At 32.1% G+C, this 14,351-nt stretch overlaps 1 protein-coding gene across 3 annotated transcripts in view; it reads right to left on the bottom strand.

The window, feature by feature from the left end:
- LOC123719927 (sodium/calcium exchanger 3) overlaps window positions 1-14,351 on the bottom strand; it is an 82,773-nt gene that overhangs the window by 15,420 nt on the left and 53,002 nt on the right. For all 3 annotated transcript variants that reach the window (XR_006756019.1, XM_045676244.1, XM_045676245.1), the window contains exon 2: window positions 2,960-3,051. Coding sequence is in view for 2 of the 3 variants with exons in the window: in XM_045676244.1 (XP_045532200.1) it covers window positions 2,960-3,051 (92 nt within the window). In the remaining variant the exon portion in view is untranslated. The remainder of the gene's footprint in view (window positions 1-2,959; window positions 3,052-14,351) is intronic.

The raw sequence follows: 14,351 nt of genomic DNA, 5'->3' as shown, positions 1-14,351 counted from the left end.
CCGATATAAAAAACGATAAATGTTGTATATCGCCTTTAAACTTACATAGCAGCCGGAGAAGGTGCGTCTGAACATTTTTTCAAACAGAACATAAAACTTATATAACGTTTATATTAAGAGCAATATTGGCTTAGTGGGTGCGACCATTATCCCTGAGGCTATAGGTCCGATCCGAGGCTGAGCACCAATGTACATTTTTCTATTTGCGCATTTAACATTCGCTCGAACGGTGAACGAAAACATCGTGAGGAAACCGGCTTGGTATAGACACAAATATTCGACGGCGTACTTGACTGTTAGATTGACAAATGATGATGAGACACATTCAGAGATCACTGATTTATAAAATATTTTAATTCTAGCTGTGGTATCCAATGCAATGACTCGCCATCACATAAATATATATACTCCCATTTGCACCTCTAATAACATTCTACTTTGGAAAGTGATGCTGACTTCGGACTGACTAAAGCTTCTCATAGTACTTACATAGTACCTTAGAACGTGAGCACGTGTAAATAAATAAATTGTATTTATCCTTTATACCTCTGACTTTATGCTTTTGAAGCCAAGGATAGCTTAAAGATGACTAAAGCTCAATTGAATTATGGATTTTTGAAATTTGTGCTTTTACTTATATATAATTACTTTCCTAGTTATATAAATAACATACAAATACAATAAATTTACACGAATATAATAGAAATCGATACAAATATTTATAAGATTATTACATTATCCTTGTAAATGATTTCCTTGGCCCTTCCTTCTCTACCAATTTCGCCTCAATAATTTTATTGGAATTTTGTACGAATAAAGTAAACGATTTGTAAAGATATTGCAAAATCTCTGTTTTTGGCAACACGATATATCCGCTAATATTTTCTGGCGAAAAATATTATTTCATATTTTTATCGGTGCACTTCTGACTTAACTAAATCTGGACAAATCGAATTCCCAAAGTTTCCATTTGATAAAAATCTAGATTGCTTACACATTACCATCGGTTGCCTGGCCCTTGCAGCTACCGTTTAAAACGGATGATAGCATATGCATGACACAAGCATAGACAGCGCATATGCAAACAGTTCGTGAAATTTGTATTTGAATTTCAATACTTCATAACGACTTCAATAGCCAATATATATAATTGGTGTTTGAAGTCGCAATAGATATTTAGAAACATAAATAGAAAATCTGAAAATCTGAAAATAGAAATCAATCCAATATCCTGCAGGTTACGTGAGAAACTGTCAAATCAAAACACAACATGTCCTTTGTCAATTTATATAGGACGCCATTTTATCATTTACCCTTCGGCGATGTCGAAAAAGATTTCCATTTAAAAAAATCTGTTACGAAGTCGTTTATTTCGGTAAGTACTTTATTGTCACATTGTGGGGGAAAGTTGTTTGCATACTGTATTGGTACACAATTTCCCATTTAAAGATAATACTCAAAAATCAGTTTTATAGCATTTATTTTATCTTTACAGAAGCGTTCAAATCTCACGACAACGAGTAGGAGGGCTATATTATAAATCATTATGTTATCCCTACACTGAAACCTATAGTGACGTAATGACTTCGAAGCAATCTAGTTTGAAAAAATATCCTACAATTTAGAACGTTTTGGGTTGCGCTATTATCCGATTTGGATATCTGTATGAAACATTATACTTGCAATTAATGACCATACTGGTATATACAATTTTGATTCATAATACTTAAAAAAAACCAGTCGTGTTACAATTTTTTTCGGTAATTTGCTGTTTAGTGATTATTTGTTTTTCTAGGCAAATAATCAGCCTTCTGTGCATGACATGCACCGTTGATTTCTTAAGACTTAGGCATATTTCCTCACGATGTTTCAATCACCGTACGAGCGATTTTTAAATGCGCACATAAAAAAGTAAATTGGTGCATAGTCAGGGTGATACCTGAATGCTGAATCGTCTATTACAACAGAAAAATGAGGACAAGGGATGTAAATGGGCGGCCTTACTGCTAAAAGCATTTCTTCGTGATGTAAAGATACAAACATAAAAAAATAAATACAATAATTAAACAATATATATCGATCCATACTTTACTTTATCTAAGCCGAAAATAAATGATTATTAACAATTTTATCCTTAATCTAGCCACATCCGGTTTACGGAAGTAAATGGAACTTCCCACGAAGTTACACAATACCGTATCGGTATTCGTGTTGGTGTTATATATTCAATATATTATTATTATATTATATTATAGATCGAAATGGATAATGTTCCCTTGTTATATTAACACAACCACTTCCGAAGCTCAGGTGTCGTACAGAAAGCTCCGAAATAACACAAAATATTGTTAAATTAACTTTTGAGGAAAACTAACTTTTTTATTTAGATATAAAATAAAATATAACATCCTACAGAAATAATCTATGTGATCTACCAATCTAATATAAATATATAAAAATCATGCTTTACCAATCTACAACCTGCAGTAATTATTAACATTTTAATTTTGTTTTTTAATTAACGAATAATTAATGTCAGTTGTAAAGTGATTTCAATAATTGAGTCCTTATTCAAATTTGCAGTCCATAATTAAAAGGCAAAAACTTCATTTTCAACATCACGATATAAACTTTGTTTATGATTTAAGCCAAATAAACTACAGTTAAAGTTCTTTCGTTAAATATGATATGTATTTTTTAAACTACCTAAACAGTTTCTTGCTAGATCTTGTCAGTTTCAAGGCAGCAGTAACAAATAATTTGTTCTCAAAATTGCGTTATAAATGTTTAGAAATCAATTAGCCTGGACTTTTAGACAGTTATTTATATTTTGTTTAATTATTACAACGAAATCTGTTGAATACAATTTTGAAGAAGGACCCTACAGAGTGCTTATGTGCTTCATTTCGAGATATGTATTAGATAGATACTATTATGTATATTGAATAAAGGTGCATACCATCAAGCAACTCTGGGTCACCGATGTTGACGTAGAAAAGTACGTCCTTTTCATAGCTGTCCTCTTCAACTATGTGCAGCGGGATTACTTTTCTGTAACAATTATTATGGATTAAATAAAATGTAGATTTTATTATTCATATATAATCATGATTGACGAAGCCAGACTTAATCAAATACAACTAAAGCAGTCAAATACATACTTAAGTAAATTTTAAAAGAATTGAATTTTACTGAAGAATAATCACAAATATTAAATTAACATAAACAATGCATTGGAAAAAATGGTAACCATGGAAACAAATTTACAAATTTTTTTTTTTTATTTTTCGTAAGGGCGGGCGTATTTACGCAGTAATAATCACACATTCGTGCATTTGTTAATAGTAGTTGTAACTAGGTGATATTCGGAACTTAATTCATAAGCCAAGAATCGTGAACATGACTCATGAACTTATCATATCGATCATACAACAATTGCTTTCGTGTTATTCACATTAATTTATACTCAATGTATGAAAACCATTGTTTTAGTACTTCCTCGACTTCATCAAGTTAATATTATGGGGTACGCTCTGCAACAGAAACAGCAATTTCAACAAGAATAATTCACTTAGTCCGAACAAATATTTTAAATATTTCCCGTGCATTGTAAAAACGTCGTCGTCCCCGGCCACGTCCTTATGAAAGCAATAATATTTTTTATTTAATTTAATTATTTATTTACACTTCATTACATCGACAAAAAATAAATAAAATAGTACATATAAATGATAAGGGATACAACGGGCGTCCTAATCGCTGACAAAGGATACGACAGGCAACCCTGGTGAGGAATAAACTATAAAAAAAGAAATGTGATGAATAAAGTGCCAGACCAAATCTTATAAAAAATTTCCTTAATCTTAAAAAACACAATAAAAACTAAAAGTCTAATTTCACGGATTCATGAATTGCGATACAATACAAAAGAATAATATTTATGTATTATATCGCCAAAAAAGATCCACGGGCAAAACTGCGTCCAACATATAAAAACATCAGACTTGCACAGTCTCTGATAAAAATATTTTTTTGAGAAAAAGACTTAGGCTTAGTTACACCGAGACTTTTAACAAATTATAGCATTAAATACATACTTGATAATGTATTGGTATCCGGCATAATATAGGTCAATTAAGCATAACAAGCAAATTACAGAGAAACGTTAACATTAATTTAAAAAAACCTCTCTCAAATTACGTAACGTTAGACCTGTTTTCCTTCATTACACTTAATTCGATTACAATGTTGGGTGGAATTAAAAATTAACCAAGTTCCTGTATATAACGAAAATTATGACGCTCTATAATTTAGACTTATAAGTCCATTGAATATAGTACAATTTAGTAAATAATCGTTACTAATACTTGTATAATCGGTAACAGAACTTGTAAACTCAACTTATATGATAATTTATATAAATATAAGTTATCGTATAAGTCAAAGAGCGGACCGAATCCTTTCTGTTTTCTATCTATGTTTGCCATAGTCATTTTGTATCATTATTTAATATTTTAAAAGAGTACCGAGAAATGTTTACGCAGGCTTTTTCTCTTGGCCTACTGAGTAGGGATGTCTACCGAAACAAATTTAATAACGTGAAATAAGTGATACCTGTATCTTATATTCCATAATTGTTTATACTACCAAATCAGATACTGATACATTTTTTTTACTATCTAGACATTTCAATTCCCTGATGATGTTTTAGGATACGTTTCCTTTTTTTTACATAGAAAGAACAATCATTGGGTGGCCAGGAATGGAATGCACGACCTCAAACCACTAACGCCACTTAATAATTTAACCAATAGAACGTAAATATGTTATAATTTTTCTTAATTGGAACGCAAGTTTGGCCTAGTGTCGTTATTAATGTAATTAGTTCTGTAATAGCCTACGTCGTAGCAATATGCTACGTAAATCGTAGCTAACTTATATATAGCGAATATTTTTCTAAATTCCTCAATTGAAATGTTGACCTTGTTTTCAGGTAATTAGGTTAATACGTCCGTTAGTCTAGAATGGCTTGTTTCTTACATCATACAGGTCGTCAATTAAGAGTTATAAATTATTTACGCCACAAAATTAAGATATGTTTATATACCAAAGGATAGATAAGTATTTAATTAATGTTTATTATTTAATATTCACTCAGAATTATTATATATTATTATACAATATGATATGTTGATCTAATAAAAACATGACTAAGCAGGCTTCTATTATAACAATGTTTGTAAAAATGATTTTGTGCTTTAATTCCTTAATCCAATCGTGAACTAATCATGGATAAACTGGAGAAGATAATATAATATAAGACATTTAATGAACCACTACATTTAAACACACACTTCTTGTTGGGTCTTCATTCCACGCTTCGTTTTCTGATTAACAGCCTGATATATTATAAGAAATGGACATTAATTAGTGCATCATTATATTAAAAGACCACCCTCTCTGTTTATGATTACTTAGTTCACAAAGTATATGTAATTAAACAGCCACGAAGTCATAAGCTTGCCAATAACCTTGCGTATGACGTTTTCGTAATATCAGTTAATATTGGCAGCTTAAAGGATTTATAGGGAGAACATTACTGGTACTTTAGCGTGAGTTTCATTATATTACTAACGTATCGAATAATGCTGATAAGCTATGGAATATCTTTATGTATGGTAAACATTTTTGGGTGTATCCAGAACGGAAAGGGGTACAGAAAATAATAAATTCTAGATATAATTTGAATGTATAATGTCTGATTGACACATGCATGATAATAGGTTTAGATATGCAAGTAATCGCTCCGGTCTGAAAAGGGGAGAAGTTCATCTTAAAGAATAATTAATACATTTTACCTCCTTAAATATATTCCAGGAGTATAGATAGAATAGATCAAACATTTATTATAATTATGATTTCTCAAATACGATACGAGTCAATGTTGTAGCTTTAACATATCTAAAATCGATGTTCTATGATTAATTTAATTATGTAACTTGCGTCCTATTTGTGGCAAGCTTGGCCTGCCTTTCTTACCATACCTGTACATTTCAAAACTTAATGCATTAACTAGATCGCTAGTCCCTCCCTTATGGGGCAGTTTTCGTAAATAACATATTTGACCTATGTAAAAAACACGCTTGACCGACGACTAGTTAATGATAAAACCTACCCTCCATTCTTATTAACAAAACATCATCCTTAATAACATCATTATATTTTATTCCCGCCATGAAGAGTATCGTTAAGAACAAGTGAAAATGACAGCGCAGTTAATAACCGCCATTTATCAAGAGGCTTCGTTGGAATTAATGGCTTATTTTGTATTACATTTGTATATTTTATTACGTATTACAGAATAAATGGTATTATATTAATTAAATTGAATTTAAACTTTTCTATACGTGTTCAAGTCAAGAATCACGTCATTATTTATATATATTGGCGCTATAGTATTGGTGTATCTGTTTCGATCGTTTATTTTCTTAATAGACAAGTAGGTTACAAGTCTTCTGAGCCACATGATGTTTTCCTTCACCGTACGAGCGAGTGTTAAATGCGTATAGATAGAATGACCATTGGTGCACAGGTCCGGGGTCTACCCATAACCTCAGGGATGAGGGTTGCACGTAAAAACCACTATGTACCAAAGGTCGGAGCAATTATTTACAGAATATTCATATTTCACTATGCTTTAAAGCTGATAATTTTTTGACAAACAAAACTTAAATAAAACTGGTAGGTTTTTAAAGAGGAATTCCATGTAGTATATATATATATATGTACTATACTGTGGGTATGTGTGTATGTAGAGTGTAATCAGTTTCCGCACTTAGACGACCATTTGTTTTTGGTTAATTACGGCTTAATAAAGCCTGGCATAGTTCCTTCTGGAAGGTAATATTAAAGATAATTAAAGCATTATGATATGTTTTCTGTTAGTAAAATTTTAAAAGAATATAAAGTATAAAGCACTAATTCGGCCATAGACTCTCACAATATTAATCATGAAAACTGGAATATCCCAGAAATTGTTCTTAATAACGGTTGGTTCTAAATAGTCAATTCTTAGTTCTAATTCAGAAAACAACTACGAAATCACTATAAATAGGGACATTATGTATGCACCAGTATAAAAAGTAAATGACGTCAATGTACGTCCAATACATTTCTATTATTAGTGCCAATCAATAACCATAATTTATTATGAAACACCATGGGCGACTAGTTCTTATATTCCAAAACTGAATTAAAATTTAAAATATATATAGCTCTACGTTATTAATTAGTAGATGTTAACAAATTGATTAGAATATTCATTTCCAAGATTAGCATGAAGGGGTTATAATTAATTTTTAATATCTAAGAGTAAGAACTTTCTCAAGCCACCTGAGGTCTGAATTCGTAAGTTCGAGTCCCGTCTGGTCATGAATGGACTGTTAGTTGTGTACGCTATGCCTGTTTAAGAAAAACGACGGTGTGTGTCAGTCAAAAGGTTACATACCGACATGATTACTATTTTTTTCTTTATTTTACAAAATAATACAATAAAATCACAATAAGTTAAAGTAGAAAACTGCTGTGGTTTGAATTAATGTAACTCTTAACTATAGCAGTCTTGTTTAGGAGCGCGATAATTGCATATAAAAGTAGTTTTTTAATGTACAATTTATAATGGTTAGTGTTAGGCTATCTAATATCTGATTGTGATAAAAATTAGCACAAAAAAGATACAGCCCCACAGGTGTTTTACGTCAAAATATAAATGAAATATCCTATATAATATAAATCCTTTACCAATTTAAATATAGAGCTATCTCTTTGTTAATCGAATCCGAAATCCTGAACGATTCGCAAATATTGAAATTGCAATAATGAAGTAAATAAATTTGAGCGAATGCGCAAATAAAACTGTTTATTAAATCGTATTTGTTGTAATTAATGTTTTAACTGCCGCGAAAAGAGCGATCTGAACAAAACGAAGGGAACAAAAAAATATATATTAAAAAAATACGGTCACATTTTTCGGTTGTACGTCACATTAATCTGTTACGCGTCACATTTTTCCGTTACACGCCATCTTTTTCTTGTCACTACCACGGTTGATCCGAAGAGATTCGAAGCCACTTATAACAATAATATATAATGACGATAACAATGATAGTAATAATTCTATTACAATTAATGAAATTCTGTAATAATCTGAGTAGTAATAAGGTAAAATGAAATAATTGTATTATTTGTATTCATGTCTATGATAATAAAAGCCTTTTGTTAAACTTTATCTTATTTAACTTTAATACAAAATTCCACCCGTATCACCTCGACGTCCGACGTTTCACGACTGAGCGTTTTTCAAGGCAATTTTTGCCGCTCACCACCGCTATGTGGAACCAGCTGCCCACTGAAGTATTTCCGAACCAATTCGACTTAGGGTCCTTCAAGAAAAGAGCGTACAAATTCTTAAAAGGCCGGCAACGCACTCGCGAGCCCTCTGGCATTGAGAGGTTCCATGGGCGGCGGTAACACTTAACATTAGGTGAGCCTCCTGCCCGTTTGCCCCCCATTTTATAAAAAAAAATATATATTTAACCAATTTCTATAAAGTTGCATATAGATAGATATTTTTATATCATTTATTAAAAAATAATTTACACTTACTGTAACATTAGAAATATACTAACAACAAATCAATTCGATTTAGGGTCCTTCAAGAGCGTACAAATTCTTAAAAGGCCGGCAGCGCACTTGCGAGCCTTCCGGCAATGTAAGTGTGTAAGTGGGCGGTGGTATCACTTAACAACTTATCCTACCCGTTTGCCTCCAATTAAAAAAAATACCTAAATTTTTTTATGAGATAAAATAAAAATGTAAAATAATTAAACCAGGCCAAACCATAACCAAATACCTAGCAATCACTATGCAACCTTTATGTTTTAATATTTAGACTGTTGTAAATTCCACTAAAACTGTATTAGACGAAAGCCTGTTTTGTGAGCTTAAACTTTGCTACGTCATTATACACGACTGCAAGCGAAACTTCCGCGAACTTCAGCAATCCTATTATTGAATTACTGATATATTATTCATGTTATAGCGTGTTAGTATTAAATCAGAACTTTTTTTAACGTGTATAAATGCGAATTATAAAAGTATATAGTTATTTCAATAATAAGGATATTTTATTAACGTGTATTAATTTACCCTTTCTTGTATTATTATTGACATTGTCGATACGAGCAGTGTTGGCTATTGGCTTTAGCGTGAGACTCTCATGACTGAGGTCGTAGGTTCGATCTATGGACTTTCATTCTATGCTCACATTTAACGTTTGCTTGAACGGTGAAGAAAAACATCGTGAAGAAACCGGCTTGCCTTAGACCCAAACAGTCGGCAGAGAAGGCTGTTCACCTACTTGCCTATTAGATTAACAAATCATGAAACAGATACAGAAATCTGAGGCCCAGATCTAAAAAGGTTTTAGCGCCATTGATTTATTTTTATTTTAGGGCCATCCCTATATAATTTCAAATATTTTATATATTATGTATACAAGTCTATTTCTTGTTTTAATATACTGTATCTTAGTTTGCCTTATAAACCAAAGGCAAGCCGGTTTCCGGTTTGTACAAATATATACAAAACTCAAAGTAAAAATCAATTTAGCTTCAAACGTAACAAATAAACGAACGTATAAGTTTCAAAATTAGTAGTATGATAAATTAAAGGTCTTTAATAAAGCTAATAGATGGCGCCACATGTTATTTTAATAGAAACTAATTCCAAAATCTCGTATAATGATGTTCAACTTTACGAGTGGAATCTCGAACTTTGTAACGTAGCGCATACGAGAAACACATTTGGACACTGACAAATCTAAAGTATTAAGAAAGACCCATCAACCATTGATCAATAGGAAGACAATCCTTCTATTCATCACGACACGGATCGGGTTCCCATAACCATTGTTGACGTGTAACCATTTGTTATAAGTTAACGAGTGACCCAAAAGGAATTGACAAATGGAATTCAGCCTTAGGTTGTAAATCTACTAGACACGTCTTATTATTGCAATACTATTAATCACTGGGAATAGGTGTCACCATTTACGAAGGTATTTTTGGAAATATTACGCTTAATATTCCAAATTTCGATTCACAAATCATACAAAAAAACGTCTTTTAAGTAATGTTTTATACGTAATGTTCAATAGGGCAAAATAAATAAACAGAAAAGTACTTAAAACAACTTTAAAGTTGTCCTTTCGACCCAATTTAATTAATTAACACTTTGTTGCAAGTATACATATTTTAATTTAAATAAGTTTATTTTACTACAATTAAGGAGGGCGGCCTTATCGCTTACGAGCGATCCCTTCCAGGCAATCACTGTGAGAAAAACAATTGATAAGGTGAGAGGAAGAAGTATAAAAATACATAAGACTATAGTTATCTAAAATAAAAAATTTTAAGTCCGTTTTTTTTTAAACTATGGAAAAAGTATTAGATTCGTTTTATAAGAGGTCTTAAGTAACTGTAGTAATCAACAGAAAAATACATTGAAGAAAGGAACTACCTATTTTTCCCTAGGCCTTTAAACTCAGAAACAATATCACATTGAATAATTCTCACTCAAGAGTCATTTACTTATTTTTAACATCGAGCCCATCTCACACCAGTGCTTGAGACCTCAAGATTGAACTTAGATTAATTTGCAAGTCAAGTGCTGCTCAAATTAATCCCTCAAACGTAATCTTCTTAATATAATCTTCGGCTTTTAAAATCTTTACAATAAATTCTGTGATGGATTAGAAATAGAGTTATCTTTCTTAAAGCTTTATATGTTTGTATATACCTACAAAATGTGGTAAAGATAGTGACATAAATGGAATATGGATTCTAAATATTTTTGTATGGCAAACGAGTGACACAAAGAGAATAAAGTTCTAACTGCCGCCCGGGGATAAAACCAGAAGGAAAATTTTAAGGCGTATATTGCGGCATACACTTGTCACTCTAAGCCCCCTAAGTTTTATTCGTTTGGAAATATCTGTGTTTGTGGCGTCGATAAATTAGATGTCGTATTAGATCTATAATAAAATTGCTTCGTTTAACAGTAGTTCCATAAACAATTATAGACAAAGACATAACATTTATTACTAACAAAAGACACGGAGAAACTTAAAACAAAACAGAATGAGAGATATTTTTTTCTTTTAAAAAACTTTTTAAGTGTGTAATGCGAGTGTGCTGTGGTTGTAATTGGACCTGGCTCAGCATTATGCTGAGGAGCAGACTCTTCCACAGCGCTGATCATTCTACCAGAGACCACAGACACAAAAGAATAAGAATGTAATAATACTAATACTTAGTAGAATAAATAATTATAATAATATTATTAAAAGTTAGACTGTAATGAAGTCTTGTTTAAGTGTATGGGATATAAAATAAATATTATAAATATTTTTAAGCGGATTAAAAACTATACTTCATGAGATTTTTGTATATATAGAAATCGAGTCCCCAAATCATTAAAAAAAGTTTTTTTTCTTTTTTAAGCTAGTAATAAAATAAAATCGAAGAGCAGTGTTGGCCTAGTGGCTTCAGCGTACAACTCTCATCCCTAAAGTTGTAGGTTCAATCCCCGGCTGTACCAATGGACTTTATTTCTATGTGCGCATTTAACACTCACTCGGTGAAGGAAAACATTGTGAGGAAACTGGCTTGTCTTTGACCCATAAATTCGACGGCGTGCGTCAGGCACAGAAGGCTGATCACCTACTTGCCTATTAGATTTGTAAATGATCATGAAACAGATACAGAAATTTGAGGCCCAGACCTATAATGGTTGTAGCGCCATTGAGGTATTTATTTTTAATAAAAAAATTCCACACGGCCGACTTTTAATAAAAATACGAAGGTTTCGGTCAAAGAGTTTTAATTTATATTCTTTGAATTATTTCTTTTAATCATCATTTCTATTGTTCAACTCGCCGCAATCAGATGATATTTAAATGAGAGGGATTTAACAAAGAGAAAGGCTTTATGTTATATATTTTTAATATATTACAATCATTTTTGAAGTTATACTCCTTTTAGCACGTTAGGGAACAATTATCAGAGTAAATTTAACGAAGCGCGCACACAAATAACCGACACCCTGAAGTTAGCTTAGTCAAGAAAATGCACAATTCTGTGATATTTAAATAAACTTTATTTAACTAGATAATGCGTAATAATCTTTCAATGTATTCAACACCATTTTTCTATTGTTAGTGTAGTTTTTTCTACAAACGTAGAATAAGGTAAAAGACAAATATATAAAGAAAATTAACTTGCTACGCCAAAGAAGTATAACCTCTAACGCGCGTATATGATATTTTTTTTATATTTTTAATAGGCAAGGTGACGCCAGCCTTTAGGCCTGACACAACGTCGACGTTTCCAGGCTAAGCAATGCCGGTTCCCGCACAATATTTTCCTACACTATACAAGTATTAATTAGCCGAGGTTTGAAGCACAGGACCTCGCAGAGTCGGAAGTCACACGCTTATGGGGCCAACCTTTCGTATACTTTTCCATTGTAACATAGTTTAAAAAGTCACCAAGAATATATATTCTATTCTATACTATACTTTATATTCTATTTATTATTTATTATATTCTACTTTTACTTTTATTATATTCTACTTTTTTATATTCTATTCTATACTTTCTGTTTTAAAATCGTCAAATAATGACATAATTTGACGAAATTTATATATATTTAAAAATGCTATTAACATGAGGTTAAAATTCGAATGTAATAATTTTCAAAGACAAAAATGTATGTGGAATTTTCTAGAACGTTTTTCGATTTCACATTTGAACAATTCGAAATATAAAGTCCAAGGAAACACGAGAACTTGTGGCTCAGCCGATTGAGCTAGATCCCTTAAGCGCTCGTTTCCGACATTATATTTCTACCTAAGGCGTAGTTGCCAGTTCTATTTTTATATTTCTCGTATTTAATTCACGAAATAAACATCTCTTAGTTTCATTGATAGATCTCTTTCATTTTATATCCAACTAGCGGACCCGACAGACATTGTCCTGTCTTAACTATAAATATTGATTACCAATGTAATAACTCCGATTAAAGCATTTATTTTAAACTATATTCATTTCTCTTACGATATCTGTTTGACGATATTTGCTGCACTCATTCTGGCAATGTTATGTCAAACGCCACAAGGTTACTTAATATGGTGGCTAAGTATTCTTATATTTTCCAATTTTCCGCGGAATTTTCTTATTTTTTTCTTTCATAAGAACGCTCTACTGACAATAAGAAACACAACAAAAAATTTATTAGCGAAATCGGTTCAGCCGTTCACGCGTCATGAGAACAGTCTGTTGAATTTAAATATTTAATAATAATAATCAATGGCGCCACAATCTTTTTAGCTCTGGGCCTCAGATTACTGTATCTGTTTTATTTGTTAACCTAATAGGTAGGTGATCAGCTTTCTGTGCCTGACACACGTCGACTTTTTGGGTGTAAGGCAAGCCGGTTTCCTCACGATGTTTTCCTTCACCGTTCGAGTGATTGTTAAATGCGTACATAGAAAGAAAGTCCATTGGTGCACAACCAGGGCTCGAATCTACGACCTAAGGGATGACAGCCGGCTGCACGGCCAACACTGCTCAGCTTTTAATATTTACTTAATTAAATTCTAAACATTTTTATAAAACATGTTCTCAAGAATCTTGCTACACGTGCGCATTTGCAATTGTTGTTTAACTTGATTGTTGAAAAGAGTGTCCATAGAGTTTCTTGCCGGTTCTTCTCCATGAGACCCACTTTTTGGAACCGTGCAACTAGACGTTTCATAAGAGCCTGCAAAGGCCTATTTGAAATAAAAACTTTTGATTTTGAACTGACTCTTTCTGTTGTTTACGAATTGTTACGAATTGACTAAGATCTCCCCAAAGCGGGATGGTTGAATCGGAGTAAGGAATAGTTTATAAAACAGGTTGTGACACATGCGCACGGGCAATTCCTTTGTTTAAACTTGAGGTTATACAAAAAGTCAATTAAGTGGATTACAGTGAATCAAGTCATTATTGGAGTGTTTAATTTCCTACCCTAAGATAAGATCAACCAGCCCTTACAAGACTGAGATACCTTAAAATAAAATTTTAGAATTAATTGAAACACATAATAATACATTCGTTCCACGACTGAGCGTTTCTCAAGGCAATTTTTGCCGCGCACCACCGCTATGTGGAACCAGCTGCCCACTGAAGTATTTCCGAACCAATTCAACTTAGGGTCCTTCAAGAAAAGAGCGTACAAATTCTTAAAAG

The sequence above is a fragment of the Pieris brassicae genome, chromosome 2, assembly GCF_905147105.1.
Source record: "Pieris brassicae chromosome 2, ilPieBrab1.1, whole genome shotgun sequence".
Taxonomy (NCBI): domain Eukaryota; kingdom Metazoa; phylum Arthropoda; class Insecta; order Lepidoptera; family Pieridae; genus Pieris; species Pieris brassicae.
The sequence above is the reverse complement of the archived record's forward strand: the minus strand, read 5'-3'. Positions and strand labels throughout refer to the sequence as shown.